Below are 16,984 nucleotides of genomic sequence, written 5' to 3' on the forward strand. Positions count from 1 at the left end.
TTTACTATCTAGTTAACTACATCCCTCCCCCTGTACGTTTTATTGTTGTTTATTTAAGTCATCACCCAAATATAGTCTTTCAAATACTCTGGAGACTTGTTTCTGTTGAAGAACCACAGGGTTTAACTGTGCAGCGGAACCTGTGCCATGGACATTTTAGGGACTGCAAGGGACCATACTTCATCCAAGGTGTCAGTATCAGCAGAGCTGGAGTGAATAATGTGATCTAGGGATTAAAGATATGGCCAGAAGGTCATGTTGGGGGAGGAGTTATTTAAGCTTGGCATTGCTACTTGGAAAATCCATCACAAATACAGCCTGCTGGACTTAAGATAGTGATAAAACATATGGTACTAACTAAATAGTTTCATACTGAAGGAGGAGGTTCTTGAGATACGTAGTACTGTCAAATATTGTAGAATATATGCAACCCTCCCCCCAATATATGCAAACCTCCCCCCAAAACCCTGTAGGATTTTACATTTGTTACATTTTGCATTTTATGATCCATAACTCAGGTTCACTGAGTTCTACAAAAGCTAGTAAATTAGATAGCTTTGTGCTGCTTCAGTAAAAAATAGTATCTATTAGAAATTATCTAGTTCAAGGGGGGGAAGTTAATGGGTTCAGTCCTTCCAGCACTTCCATTAGGGAAAGAGTAAAGAAGTCTCTTTTTAGTCAACAAAAAGGTGATGCTTAGGATCATGAGAAACATGTACAAAATACACATTAAATTTAATGGAATTTTATTTATATATGGCATGTCTCTTGCATAGCAGGATATCTGTGCAGGACAACTAACAACATACATGGTCAGCAATCACAACCCAGCAAGTAATAAGATCTTGCTGCTAAGTGCTGTGCCAGTCACAGGAAAAAACAGCAGCCACCAAGTGTTTAATCCTGGATGAATTGGTTGATCTGGTTCATATCACTGAAACTTGGCTTGGCAAGGGAGTCACCTCTCTCAGCTGTTTCTGCAAGGGCACTCAATGATACATTATCATAGGTCTGGTGGGAGGGAAGGTGGTGTCACTGTGGTCTATAAAGGATCTACCACCTAGCATGGTTCCTAGGGATGCCAATTTCCATGTGTGACCTGGAGATGTCCAGAGCTGTCCTTCTTTTTAAACATTTCAAGAGAATTCACTGCAGATCTTCATATCTGGAGAATCTGTCATCCTTAACACTCAGGATGGCATTTACTCATTTAAGGTTCCAATCCTTACCCATAGCAATGCGTAGTGGTCGGTTCTCCCATCTCCCCCTATCTGAATGCATCTGCAATTGTGATTGGGGAGTGATTGAGGACCTCACACACTATGTAATGGACTGCCCCCTCTATGATGAACCAAGAGGCAAGTTTATTAAAAGAATACTCCCTACCACCTCAGGCCTCTCAAAAACTGAGTATATGATCTTTTTATTGTCTGATATCGATGCCTACATTACCAACAGTTGCACTGTTTGCTCTCACAGCCAGGAAAATCAGGTCCAAATTGTGCAATTAGGATTAAAACCCTAATCATTATGGTTCCTTTTATCAGTGTAACTTTTTATTACTTTTATTACTCCCTGTAATTTTATCAGTTTGATGTCTTAATTTTAACTGACTTTTGTACTGTACAGTCAATTTGCTGGAAATGGCCAATGGCTGACTAATAAACTAAATCTGAATCTGACCCGGAGATCCCCTGTAATTACAATTGAACTCCAGACAACAGAGATCAGTTTTCCTGGAGAAAAATGGCTGCTTTGAGAAGTGACCTCTATGACGTTGTACCCTGTGTAGTTCCCTATCTTTCCAATCCCTGCCATTGCCAAGGCTCTACCCACAAATATCCAAGAATTTCCCACCCTGAAGTTGGCAAACCTATGATTGTACCACCAGGGCAGTTTTTGAGGCTGCATACCTAATGCTGGGATTAAGATATAGGATTGAAATTTTGTTAGTCTATCTCCTACCCTAGTACTTAGCAATCTTCCCTGTCTGAGTTTACAGATTATTATTATTATTATTATTATTATTTATTTGATTTTTATACTGCCGCTCCCATAGCTGGTTCGCAGTGGTTAACAAATAACTGATGGGATTGCGTTGAGAACACCTAGGTTGGTTAGCCAGGTGGGGGGGGGGAGGCATCAGCATTCATGCAAAGGTTGTCAGGAGTGGCTCAAGATTTTATTACCTCTATGCCAACCATGGGCCTATCTCAGGTAATAAATGGCCGTACACATTGTGCATCAATCTAGATTTTTTTGTAATGAATGGAAGAATGTGATTCAAGGGTGGGAAAATTGGTGACATTTATTTTATCATGGGAGATCACTATTTGCTTAGATTTAGATTTACAGGAATACCATGTAGGGGTGTGGAATCTATTAAAATGATATGTCCCTGTAGCCAGATGGGTCCAAATGGCTTTCTAAGGGAATTTCCTATTGATATGCTGGAGCTTTGATCAATGTCCTGTTTGATCTCTGGAATGAAGAAATGACTGAATCATTGGGAAGATAGCTCCCAGGTACCCCTTTTCACATATTAGGGCCTTGGTAGCCCCTTGGTTTATTGAAGGGCTACAGTTGATGAAGAGATAAGGGAAATTCTTAGAGTGAAAGTGGAGGAAGACTCAGACAAATTAAAGCTCATTTTAAAACATACGCAGTACTGGTTATGGTATGGCAGTAAAGAAACAATATTTTCGATCTTTCACCGCTTCTTTTAGTTGTGTAATGTTCCAGTTGGTGTACATTTTAATTGTTCTTTGTAAGCTTGGTTTCCTTTTTCCACTGACCAATCCAAGCATAATGGCTTTGTCCATTGAATTGGATCACATGATATGGCCAAAGTAAGTGAGCCAGAGTTTCATGATTTATGTGCTGTAGTATTTCCTTGTTTGTGACTTTTGCTGTCCATGGAATTCACAGAAGCTTCCACCAACATCAGAGTTCAAACACCAGAGTTCAAACAGAGTTCAATTTTTTCATTGTCCATCTTTCATAGCCATAGGTGCTTATTGGAAATATTTTTGCTTATGCTAAAAGGAAGTAAAATATAGAAGTGATTATTTTGCTGATTTGATAACTATATAGTTACTGTCATTAATTCACACATTTAGTCTTTGTGTATGAGAAAGAAAGAGAGAGTTCTCAAAGTTATGGCTCAAACATGTTATCTGCTGTACTGTACAACACTATCTTTCTAACTTGTGAGATGTTTGTGACTTTTTATTTGACAAAGTGTCAGTGAGGCTCTTTCAAAGCTCTTCTTTGTTTTTCTAAAGCTAGAAAAACTTTCTCAAGCAATGGGTATGCACTGTAGTAGCAACTTTTAATTTTTAGTTTCTTTGCCCGTTGTGTATAACATCTTCAGGAATGAACTTTTCATGCTCTTAAATAAGGGTCACTGAACAAGGAAAGAACTCATTTTCCTCTTCACTGAATACCATATGTTCATTGTAACGTTTGAGATTTTATGAGGCTAAGTCACATCCCTAGCCAGATCTACAAAAATTGTCTCCTGTTATATTCCTGCTATTGAATTCACATCCATATAAAATGTTGCTGTTTTTCACCAATTGCTGTTTCAAGGTATATAGTGTTGCCTGGAAACAGAAATCTTTTATAAACTCAATAAATCTCTTCACATGAAACTGTATTTTCAATGTTATGTTCAGAATACTTACATACCTCTCTACAAAGTATCCCTCACATCTCCCCCCCCCCAATAAAGTGTAATTCTGAAAATCTTATCCTGTGAGTCGACACTGGATTGGGCCATGCACTAGATCTCAGCAGCTTATAGACATCAAAAGTGGAGCATTTGGAGGGGGGGGAAGTTAATGGGTTCAGTCCTTCCAGCACTTCCATTAAAGAAAGAGTAAAGAAGTCTCTTTTTAGTCAACAAAAAGGTGATGCTTAGGATCATGAGAAACATGTACAAAATACACATTAAATTGATACTTCAGTGGAGAGAGGAGATTGGGTTAAATCATTTCAAGACAAAAAATATCTTCATTGGGAGTAAGATTTGCTGTAAAGAACTGTTAGCTAGTACTCAATTTTAAAAACTGGGACACATTTATATGCTTGTTCCACATTGATAACCACTTTTACAAGCTACTAGAAATGTGGTCAAGAAGGCAATGGCTATAAGCTAAGTCCATTACTTCTCCCGATGACGGCAGAGAATAGGACAGTTCTGTGAAAAAGAATGGGTCACATCTGTACAGCTTGGTAAGAGAGTCTGAGACAACTCAGTTTAGGAGTTAACCTCATGACCTATCTGAGAAAGAATTATGACTCACAGTTCAACAACCACTGAAATAAAAAAAACTTTCAGATTTCTGTATTAGACTTCCTAATGTTAAAACTGTCGATTTGATGAAACCAGAAGGACTTCTTTTACAGTACCTTATAATCAGTGCTACCTAATTAATAAATATATTAACTGAACAGGACAAAATAAAGAAAAGATGGAAAGAAAACTCTTTAGAGCTAAATAGAAGAAATGAAAGAATGACAGGTTCATTCAAAGAATATTTCAATGCAGTTTTAGAAAGTGAAGTGAAAGATGAAGTCAAAACAAATGGGAGGAGAAAAAATCACCAGGAGTAGATGGAATATCAATAGAGTTATTTCAAACTACAGAAACAGAATCCATCAAAATCTTGAAAAATAAAACAGTGGCCCAATTGAATGTTTAACTACATTGTAATTCTGAAAAAGGAGAGTTCAAAATTGCAGCTGCTGCCAGACCGTAGCATTTATTTCCGAAGCAAGCAAAGTGATGTTAAAAAATGTACAAGATTCTTACTATATATGGAACTAGAAATACTAGGTATTCAAACTGGGTTCAAGTAAGGAAGAGAGGTTAGAGATCAGATTTCAACTTTATGATGAATATACTTGAGCCAGCTTGGTGTAGTGGTTAGGAGTGTGGATTTCTAATCTGGTGAGCCAGGTTTGATGTTGTGCTCCCCCACATGCAGCCAGCTGGATGACCTTGGGCTAGTCACAGCACTGATAAAGCTGTTCTGACTGAAAAGTAATATCAGGGCTCTCTCAGCCTCACCTACCTCACAGGGTGTCTGTTGTGGGGAGGAAAGGGAAGACGACTGTAGGAGATACACTAATAGAATCTCAATCCTATATCTCAATCTCAGCATTAGGTATGCAGTGTCAAAAAGCAGCATATAAGAACCAACCCTTCTTCTTCTTCTTCTTCTTCTTCTTCTTCTTCTTCTTCTTCTTCTTCTTCTTCAACATACCCAGATTTCAGGAGATTCTTCTTCAACATACCCAGATTTCAGGAGAAAATCTGTTTGTTTCATAGATTACACAAAAGTTGTGTGGATCATGAAAAACTACAGTTAGTTTTAAAAGAAATGAATGTACCACAGTGTCTTATTATTTTGATGTGCAATCTGTAATCTGGACAAGAGGCTACTATTAGGATAGAACATGGAGAAACAGAATGGTTTTCAGTAGGCAAAGGTGTCAGATAAGGATGCATATTATCTCCCTATTTTATCTATATGCAGAACTTATCATAAGGAAAGGTAGATTTGATTTATATGAAGTTGAAGTAAAAATTGGTGAAAGGAACATTAACAATTTATGATATGCAGATGACACCAAATTACTGGCAGGAAGAAGTGAAGGTTCCTCCTGATGTAGGTTAAAGTAGAAATTGCCAAATAATGTTTACATCTGAGTATAAAAAAATAATTTTAACACTAGGATTGGCCCAGGTCACCCCATCTCAAGAACCTAAAATGGCTGAGAAAGCTGGATCTTTATATAATATAGATATAATATATGTTATGTTTGAATTTTATTTATGGAGCTCAAATATATAATATTAAAAACAACAAAAACAGCAGGGAGTGAAACGTTTTCTATAGGTTATATATATAAGTTATATAAATAATGTGACCTATAGGAAAAGTGTCACTCCTTGCTGTTTTTATTGTTTTTAACTTTGTATATATTTATGCTTCATAAATAAAATTCAAACATAATATATCTTCTATATGATATAAAGGAGCAGGTTTCTCAACCTTTGTAGGTTCTCAACTCCATTTCAAATTGGGGTTTTGTTTTGTTTCCTTCCCCCACTTTTTTGTTGTTTATTCATCTTGACTCAAAGGCAGGCACTAATCTTCAAATTGCGGAGTGCATTATTAACAAGCCCGGTTTAAAACTATTGGAAGTGTTCTCTTTTGTTTAAATTTATGGTTTATATGGTACTATGTTTGATAAGTCCAACGGTACTTACTACTGAGGAATTACATGATGCTATGGCTGATAATGAAGAAATTGACATTGTGAATGGCTTTCTATTCCTTAACTCAATCATCAACCAAAGGAAGGCTGTAACTAAGAAATCAGGGAAATTGAAGCTGGGAAGGGCAGCCATGAAGACATTAAAATAATTTCTTAAATGTTAGGATATGTCACTGGCAATGAAGATCAAGATAATTCATACCATAATATTCCCCATTGCTATGTATGGGTGTGACAGTTGGTCAATGAAAAAAGCAGACAAGAAGAAAATTTATTAATTTTAATTTGAAATCCAGTTATTGCTGGATCCGGGGACCCTGCCAGCTACCGACCAATCTTGCATTTCTGGGTAAGGTAATGGAGCGGGCCGTGGCAGATCAGCTCCTAGCATTCTTGGAGGAAACTTCGGCCTTGGATCCATACCAGCTTGGTATGTCCTGGCCATGGGGTGGAGATTGTGATGGTTGCCTTGACAGATGACATCTGGCACCAGCTGGACCAGGACAAATCGGCCGTCCTTGTACTTTTAGATCTGTTAGCCGCATCTGGCATGGTCAACCATGATTTATTGGCCCACTGCCTTGCCGGAGCCAGGATTCGGGGAACTGTGCTACAATGGCTGGTCTCCTTTCTCCAGAACCAGTCACAGAGAGTTCCTGTGCAGGATGAGTTATCAGACACTGTGGGTCTCCCTTGTGGGGTTCCACAGGGGGTGGTTCTCTCCCCCTCATTGTTCAATGTGCTCTCTAGTCCAGCTGGTCCAAAGTTACTGGCTGGATTGTCACCAATACATGTATGACACCCAGCTCTATCTCCTGATGTATGGCCAGCCAGACTCCCCCCCAGAAACATTTGCCAGATGTTTGGAAGCAGTGGTCTGAAGTAGCACAATAAAGTCAGAGTCCAGTTAGCTTTCATGCCTTGAATAAATCTTTGTTGAATAAATCTTGGATAAATCTTTGTTGGTCTTAAAGGTGCTACTGGACTCTGATTTTATTGAGCTGGTACAAAATGTGGCTGCACTGGTACATCTTGGAGGTCCCACATCCAGCCAGTGTTATGTTATGTACACTGGTTACCAGTATGTTTCTGGATCAAGTTTAAGGTCTTGGGTCATTAACCCCCAGTCTTCCGCCTGGTACCGGGCCACAAAGGCCTTGGTACTGGGCTGCCGGCAGCTGCGCCTGCCTCTCTCCCCCCCCCTGCAGGAAGAAGCTTGCCAGGCCGCGAGCAAAGCGGCCGCCAAAGCGGCTGCTTCGCTCGCGGCCCGGCTAGCTTCTTGCTGTGAGAGTGGGGGGAAGAGGCAGGCACGGCCTCTGGCACACCAGTGGACGCAAGTGTGCATGCGCACAGCTGACGTGCATGCACATTAATGCCCCCTGCTGGCAAAAACGCTCAGGCGCAGCTACTGTTAGCGCATGCGTGTTAGCGCCACCTGCTGGCGTGAATGCGCATGTGCGACGCCCGGGCCGGAAGCTCTCCCCCACCCCCGGAGGCAGTCCTCAACTAGAAAAAGGTTGGGGACCGCTGCCTTAGGCTATACACGGCTTGGGCCCTGTGTATCTGTGGGACTGCTTGTCTGCCTATGCCCCCCACAGGGCACTCCATTCTGTGGGTATGAATCTGCTGGTTGTCCTGGGCCCCCAGGACATTCGTCTGGCCTCAACCAGGGCCAGGGCTTATTTGGCCTTGGCCCCAGCCTGGTGGAACAAGCTCCCAGAAGATCTGAGGGCCCTTTTGGAGTTATCAGCTTTCCGCAGGGCCTGCAAGACAGAGCTCTCCACCAGGCATATGGTATAGGCAGGGCTGAGGTCCCAGAGTTACTATCAGTGGATCCACTAAAATTGGTTGAATCAGGACCCTCGTTCCTAATGAAAGATCTCTTGACTGCAGCTGGACATGGGAGGGGATATGGGGAGTTAACTACAATGAATAGTCATCTTTTAATGTATTTGGGGATTTTATGGAATAGGTTGTTTTATTGTTTTATTGTAACCTGCCACAAGTCTCTGAGAGTGGTGGTATATAAGTTGAAATATAAAAATAAACAAAATTAATAAATGTGATATTGGATGAGAGTTTTATTGAATAGCTCAAACTTTATTCTACTCTCACGTTTTTTATTTGATTTAAGATTTTAATTGATCTTACTAGAACTTATTTTACAATTAGTATAGTAGCTGGACTTATTTTATAACTATAGTTTATTAGCTTATTGGGTTTTTTTGTGTTGTTGTTTATCATTTGTTTGGGGTATATTTTTCTTTTGTACCATGGGGGTGGTCTTTGAAATATTTATGATAGGTTATTCATGAGCTGGCAAATTCCTGGCAAGTAGATGGAGAAGAAATGGAGGTAGTGACAGATTTTATTTTCTTGGGCTCCAAGATCACTGCAGATGGGGACTGCAGCAAAGAAATTAAAAGACGCTTGCTCCTGGGGAGGAAAGCTATGGCAAATCTAGACAGCATCCTAAAAAGCAGAGACAACAAAAGTGCGTCTAGTCAAGGCTATGGTCTTCCCAGTTACGATGTATGGCTGTGAAAGTTGGACCATAAGGAAGGTCGAGCATCAAAAAACTGAGGCTTTTGAACTGTGGTGCTGGAGAAGACTCTTGCGAGTCCCTTGGACTGCAAGGCAAACAAACCGGTCAGTCCTAGAGGAGATCATCCCAGTCTGCTACTGAAGATGAAACTCAGATCCTGAAGGCCAGATCCTGAAGATGAAACTCAAATATTTTGGCCACCTGATGAGAACGAAGGACTACCTGGAGAAGAGCCTAATGCTGGGAGTGATTGAGGGCAAAAGAAGAAGGGGAAGACAGAGAATGAGGTGGCTGGATGGAGTAACTGAAGCAGTAGGTGCAGACTTAAATAGACTGGGGAATGGTAGAGGACAAAAAAGCTTGGAGGATCATTGTCCATGGGGTTGCGATGGGTCGGACATGACTTCGCACCTAACAATTCAGGAGCTGGAGTTGCAGTAGTAGCAGAATTTTTTTTTTGTATATGCTCACCCAGTTAACATGTAACATAATTTGCATAATGTTGAAAGTATACAGGTTCAGTACTTATTGCACTGCGTGAAGGAATGGAAGAGGAGGTCTCTGTATTACCCACTTTCTTCCTACTTTTTCCTGAATGCCATTGACTAACTGGAATAATATCCTCCTCAAATGACTCTGAATGTGTTGTTGATGCAGCTCTCTCTGTTCATGTAATTTGAACATGCCTTGATATATCTATATTTGGAAAGAATTAATAACATTTTTCAAACGTCTTCTTGTTTCGAACGTAAGTCATTGAAGCGTAACATTTTTTCCTTTGCTTTTTAAAGAACAGTCTACTAGAGAAGATGAATAGATAAGAGGGTAACAAATTCTGGCATAAGGAATAACCTAATTTCTAGTACACTGAGTAATATAAAAGAATATTAATCTTTCAGTGCTTAGTGAAATGTTATTCTGAATGTCCATATTAAAAGGGAAACATCAATTATGTGTAAAAATATTGTGAGGAATAGATGTTTTATATGATATGGTTTAAGTTACTCAGTTATAAATCAATTCTGCTTGAAATTGTGTAAAGGTCTCCTTAACTCTTCTCTAATGAATTCCTGTGTCAGTACGTTTTTGTCATATATAGTATTTAATTAGTTTTAAAACTACATCAGAATAAGCAGATGAAATTATCTTCAAATCATCTTGTAGTTTACTTCTTTTCTGAACCAATATTGGAAAGCAACATATAAAACTTTTTCATTAAGCACCCTTTTTAAAGTCATTACAGAGGTGGTGTAATCTCTAAACTTCTTTTGTGTGTGTGTAAATCCTTCATAGTCCAGTTCCCTTTAGGTGTGTTAGGGTGTTGTTGTTTTTAAAGAAAGAACCAGTATACCCATCAGGAATATGTTAAAGGATGCTGCCACTACTATTACTGTTGGAATAGTTACATTAATTGATTTGTGCTCATATAGGGTATATGGAAATCTTTATAATTTTACACGTATATGGAATTTTCCATGTACCCTCTGTGACCAGGACAGAACATGGCATGCACCATGGGAAATTCATATGAAGGACTGAATTCCTGGTGAGCTGTTTCTGAAGGTCCCTTTAGCCTTAATAGCAGCTTGGGAGGGGGCAGAAGAGCTGCTGAGGAAAAATGAAGACCAAAAAAAGTTTACTCCTGTAAACTTCCTATGCTTAAGGAAACTTAGATTAATAGGATAATATCTTGTTGGAAATAAAAAAGGACAAATTTATGAACTTGCATGTATGTTCAGGCTAAATGGCAGGTTATCCCAGCTTTTTCATGAAGGCATTCTAGAATTTTTGGATCAATGGTAACAGCAATAACTTTTCTGTTGTGAGCTCCAGAATGTACATAGATAGGGATGGGGATAAATCAGGCAAATGCTGTTCAGTTTGTGGTTCATGGTATGTCTGGTATGAACCACCACAAACCTCTAGCAGCTCAGTGAACCAGTTTGGTTTGTGAGGTTTGTGACCTGGTAGAATGCCTACTGTGCTGGCTGGAAAGACCAAACATATGGGGGATCTTCAGCTGGCGCTCTTCTACCTGCACTCCAAGTTTGATCGGATATACAGGGTCTGAGTTAGAAACCCCCAAAGAAGATGTCATGGGAAAGTGCTTTCTGAGGAAATGATTGTCTATCATTTTCTTTGAAAGCACTTTCGTGGGGCACCTTCAAGGAGGAAGTAAATCAGATCCCATAAACCAGTCCTTCCCAAATTTTGAGGGCAGGTAGAGGAGAGCTATCTAGAAATACCCCACAAGTTTGATATGTGTCTAGCTTTCACATGATACATTCTATGCACTCCGGAACCTGTACCTGTGAAAATGACATGCAGTCATTTTCACTGGTACAGGTTCAGGAAGTTCATCACAGGGTTTTACAGGTACAAGTTCAGGAGGTTCATCACAATCATCACTGCTATGTGACATTGTCACTTCCTGTGTTACACAGAAGTGCCAACATTGCTCAGGGACAATGCTCTAGCACTTGCTGCAAAATTCTATGGCTTCCATAGAGTCTTTGGGTGAGCGCTAGAGAATTGCCACAGCAAAATGTCACTTCAATCATATGCAAGAGTGATGATCACTCCCCCCCCCCCACAATCCCTCACAATAAGTACTCAGTTCTCCCATCTTCCACTGGCTGTCAAGTAATGACTGACAGCAAAATATTGAGCTTCTTACTCATCTTAAATTCTACTCTTTCAAGGCGCTACTCCTGTACCTCCAGGAATTTCCCAAACTGGAGTTGACAATCCTAATTTAATTAGCTATTAATAAATCATCTGTTTGTTTGTTTGTTTGTTTATGGTACACCTTTCTTACTGAGACTCAAGGGAGACTGCAAGATGAATGCATATGTACATTATTAGATAAAATACTTGTTTTTAGAAAAATGCTGTGGTAATACTCTAAATAGGGAGATACATGGAATGTGGCAGTCACCCCTCCTTGTGATTCAGTGTGATTATTCTTCATTTTCAATTTTTTTAATGCTAAAGTCACAAAGTTATTTGAGAGAGATAGAGAAAGACCTGTCTATAAAATGATTATTATAAAAATTTTAAAAATTACCCTAACATGTGGTATGTAAATACACTTTACATAATTTAATTTTGAATATTTCAAGAGCAAGTGTTTCAATCGCAGTTCCCTCCTAGGAACCTAATTACTATCATTCCAAATGCAGTTGAAAATACCATTGGTTTGCACTTAAGAGCTTTACATTTTGTTTATCATTGTGTCCTACTAGTTGAAAAGATACAGAACCAATGGGATGAAGTCCATGGACACCTTCAGAGCAGAAGACAGCAGTTGCATGAAATGTTGAAAGATTCAGCACAATGGTTGGAAGCTAAGCAAGAAGCTGAGCAAGTTCTAGAATGTGCCAAAGCCAGGCTTGAGTCATGGAAGGAGATTTCTTACACTGTGGAAGGACTGAAAAGGCAGAATGGTGAACTCAAGGTAATTTCTGAAAATAAAAAATTAAAAGCAGTAAAATATACACATTTTTAAAAAATCAAACATTGATTGGACCACCCTATAGTTGGAATAAAATAAAGGGCAATTCCCTTGCAGATATTCCAGCATCTCTCTCACTCCCAGTTTCAGTAACCTGCTCCAGGCTCTGCATAGTCACTGCTTCCTTCAACTGTTATATATCAAAATGTAGCCCATTCTTTCAAGAATGTACAGTGTCTTTGAGTCCATATAACTCAAACAGATTGCAGTACATATAAAATCCTCAGTAACAAAGATGCTGATAAATAAATTCTGATCTATCAGGCTGCTAGCTTTAAATGGCCAGCAGCCATTCTAGCAATCTGTTTTACTCCCACCCACCACTCCAAATAGAGGAAAGCAAAGGGGACCACTGATAAGGGTTCAAGCCATTTCAGTGGTCCTTTTCACTTCCTTCCATTTGTAAGCGGGGGAAAGTTAAATGGAGGGTTTAAATGGCTGGAAGCCATTTTAACAGTATGTTTTGGTTCCCCACACTTGAAAAGGGGGGAGTGAAATGGACAACTAATTTCTATAGCCGAATATGCCTGAATAAAAGCCAGAAAAAAATGTTTTTTTTGGGGGGGGGGTGTCAGGTATACTGGTAGCTGAAACAGATCAGATAATCTGTGTTTGGCTAACAAAATACATAATACACTGGTATATTTTCAAGTGGGTAGCCATGTTGGTCTGAAATAGCACAACAAAAATTGAGTCCAATAGAACCATTGGCCACCAAAGATTTATTCAAGGTATGAGCTTTCAAGTGCAGGCACTCTTCCTCAGACTAAATGAATAACCATCATAACTGTAGATATATAGGGCAAAAAAAAATTGTGGCAAATTAGTAAACTATGTCATAATGTCCAAATTATAGTTTAATTTAACATAATATACAAATTAAGCCATGTGATGCCATATGATAATTCTTTGCAAAAACAGCTCATCAGCCCTTTTGAGTTCAGTTGTAGTTCACAAAAACATTGGAGACATAAAACTGCCTATGTTAGTAATTAATGGCAGACACTTTCCCAGTTGTAAAAAGAAATAATTAAAAGCAACTAGTTGCTGCCTCATCTGTCTCCACCCAAGTGTGGAAGCATTCCTTCAAGTGAAAATCTGTGCTAGCAACTATCTTGTCCTGAGATCAGAGAGTTAAATTCAAAATTACATTACATATTACTAACATCACATTACAATCAACATTGTCCCAAATAAAATAATTTTTTCTCTACCTAGGAAAACTGTGGCCCATTTGCGTAGTACCATAGGTCACTGCATCATTGTCATCTCCCCATCTTTTTTCTGCCTCCTGTTTTCAGATATATGTATTTATTTGCTTCATTTATACCCCACCTTTCTCCACAGTGGGGGCCAAAGCAATGTACAATATGCTCCTCTGTCCCTTTTATCTGAACAACAACCTTGTGAAATAGGTGACATGGACAGTATGATACTGATCCAAAATCACCCAGGGAGCTTCCCCAACAAAGTCTTCCAGCCCCAACCCAGAAGCTCTAAAAGCTGCACCAACATTGCTGTTCATAAGGTGGCTGTTGCTGAATAGTATCAAGCAGCCAGGTTGAGTCATGAAAGTTGGGTGGTATCAAATCATCCACAGATCAGGCTTAGGTTTGTCAGCTTCCAGGTGGGACCTGGAGATCTCCCAGAATTACTGACAACAGAGGTCTGTCCACTTGGATAAAATTACTGCTTTGGGGGTGGACTTTTTCACATTATATTCAGCTGCCTCTCACCTTCCCAGACCTTGCCATCTTCAGTCTCCATCACAAAATCTGTCACAATTTCCCAACCTTATCCTCTTCCTCTGCCTTTTTAAATCACAGAAACCCAGCCTGCAATAGTGTTGTCGCCTAGCAACAGACACGGAGGCAATATGTTGCTTAAATCCACAGGCTCTCCATTTACCATTGTGGGGGTTTACACCTCCCAATGCTTTTCCCTGTTTTGTTTTTTTAAGATTTCACATTTTTCTGCAGACCTGAGCCTCTTTTCAGGTTTGCAGATAGATTTGTTTTGCCCGTTCACCATTTCAGCCACCAGATTTAAGAGTCTTCAAATTTAGCCAATTTGGCTGATATCCAGATTAGATGTATTGACTTACCTACAAACACTAGACTTTGAGGTATTCATTCAATAGTAATATGAAATATTAATAACTACAAACGGCAAAAATGCAAGTTGAGAGCCATTTATTAAAGCATACACTGTTCATTTAAATCACAAGGTGTTTTCATGAGGATCCTTCCCTTTATCCTGAATGTGTTCTCTCTTACACTTTACCTGCTTTAGGCTCTGATATAGCATATGCCTTACAGCGGCAGTAGCGTACTCCATCTGGCACCCTCTGTCCTCCCTCCCCCTCGATAGTGGGTTACCAAGGGGTAGAGTAGTTATGAACTGAGTTTTTACCACATCTTGTTCTATTGTCTGGGGATTTATGTATGATATGTTTATATGTTTTATTGTATGCTTTATTGGCATTTTATATGTCTGTAACTCACCTCGGGCCTCCGGCGAGAGGTGAGGAATAAATCTAATTAATAATAGCAATAACAATAACAATAATATAATATTGTGTCTGATTTAGGCAGTAGAACTAGCTAGTACAAGATAGGCTAGAACAATGAGAGCAAATATGGTGTTAAAATAGAATTGTGGGGCATAAGTACAGGCAAAAATATTACTGAAAATAAGTGATTGATTATATGCTTCAAAACAATAATTGTTATCAAACTCAGAATCTGAAACTCTGTATTTCCTATAAGAACAAGACATTATATTGTCTATGAAATTGGAATGTAAGTACTCAGAAGGCTTCTTAACATGAATTAGTCACCGAAGAGCAGTATGTTTTAAAATTAATGTTGACAGCCCTCTACAGAATCCAGCCTTAAATGAAACTGCAGTACTACCTTTTATACTTATAGAAGTTGGACAAGGGAATGAATTTTCTAATGGATATAGGCAGTGTATGGCGGTGATAGGTGAACTGGAAATTTAAATGGAAGTTTGACAGATTTAACATTTAGCTGAAATTGCAGGATTTCAGTGGAAAATTATGATTATGGGAGATTCACTTCTAATTTACCTCTGCAGCTCTTCTTATAAAAACAACAATGTTGCCTTAACTTATACTTAATAACCCATAATTTTGTGTGTGCACTGTAATTTAGCCTATAAGTGAATGTACCTTGGTTACTACTAATCTGATGTTTTCCTACCAAAAATGCTATTTTAGAATGTACTATCCAGGAAATGAAGCCAATCACAAAGTGTTGAAAAAGATAGTGGAATGAGCAGAGTGTGCCAGGAAGTCCCTCCCCCCTGTTTACATGCCTGCTTACCCTACCCGCCACTTACCACCACTGCTCATGAATTCACCCCTATATCTGCTTGCTAACACTGCTTCTGTTGACTGCTCTCCTAGTCCTCCCTGTTATTGGGGAGATTGCCAGTGGCATACCTACTCCTGCTCTGCCAGTTATTGCTGCTGTTATGACTACTTTCCAATCTCCCCCCCCCCCCGATTTTCTGATTGCCACCTGCTCTCTGGGCTGGCCCTCAATACTCATGTTTTCTGTCTCATGTAGGGTGGCAACATAAGTGGACTGGGTGGGGGGAGGGGCTGTGTACCCTGACAGCTGTTCCACCTAAGGGGATATTGATGAGAACTTTGCTTGTAAATTATGCTTACAAACCTTGATTTCAGTGATCAAGCATATTAATAATAATAACTTTATTTTTAATTTTATTAATTTATAATCTTAAAAAGCCTTCTTAAGGGTCCTGCAGAAGAAACTTGATTTTGCTGAGTGAGTTGGTGTTCTTGTGGATGGTGCACTGCTACCCTGTGGGTAGGGAGGCCAGCATGTCTTGGTGCTAATTTCCTGACCTCAACCATATTGCTTTACGGAACAGCTCTGTGTTACAGCCCCTTCAGAACTGTTTAAGGTCCCAAAGTATCAACCCACTTATGTCCAACTGCCCTTGTATATTCTTTATACTTGCCCATAGAAAGTGGTTTAGAAACATTGCAAATGCTGTCCAGTTCATAACTGAATTTTGTTTTTTATTTCTAGTCCCTATATGATAACTTCATTACTTCGAACCAACAAACATAGACAAAGTCAGTGATTTAAGAATTATTATTTGTTGTTGCTTTTTAAAATCCTCATTCTCATAAATTCAAAGAGGTTTCTTTTTCAGGCTTAGCAATATCATTTTTATTTTCATCCTTCAAAGAGTACAGTCATTTTTTTCCTCCAGATTCTCATTATGTCAAATTCTCTCTAAATGTGATGGCATTAGCAGTGTTTGACTGAGCCAGACATATGTGAAATCAAAAGAGAAGTCAAATCAGGCTGAACTTAGTTGATTTGGATTTCCATTATAAGCTAGCATTTCAATGGAACAATCTAATAATAACTCAGGACTTCAAGAGAAATGTTGTCAGTGTTGTAATAAGCAGTTCTAGTTGGCATCCTACGCCTAATACATTTCTACTGCTCAAGGAAGAATATTTTATACTAGGGGCAAAGCCCGTTGTATCCAGGAATACAACGGGCGCTAGAGCTTGACAGTGGTAAGAGGAAGGGGAGGAGTTGTCCAGTCTGTAAGGGCATGGGGTTGAATGT

At 39.2% G+C, this 16,984-nt stretch overlaps 1 protein-coding gene across 18 annotated transcripts in view; it reads left to right on the forward strand.

The window, feature by feature from the left end:
• Positions 1-16,984, forward strand: part of DMD (dystrophin) — a 1,311,735-nt gene that overhangs the window by 1,012,251 nt on the left and 282,500 nt on the right. For all 18 annotated transcript variants that reach the window (XM_077342956.1, XM_077342959.1, XM_077342965.1 and 15 more), the window contains one exon: positions 12,079-12,290. In XM_077342956.1, the coding sequence (XP_077199071.1) occupies positions 12,079-12,290 (212 nt within the window). The remainder of the gene's footprint in view (positions 1-12,078; positions 12,291-16,984) is intronic.

Source organism: Paroedura picta, chromosome 6 (genome assembly GCF_049243985.1).
Source record: "Paroedura picta isolate Pp20150507F chromosome 6, Ppicta_v3.0, whole genome shotgun sequence".
Lineage (NCBI taxonomy): Eukaryota > Metazoa > Chordata > Lepidosauria > Squamata > Gekkonidae > Paroedura > Paroedura picta.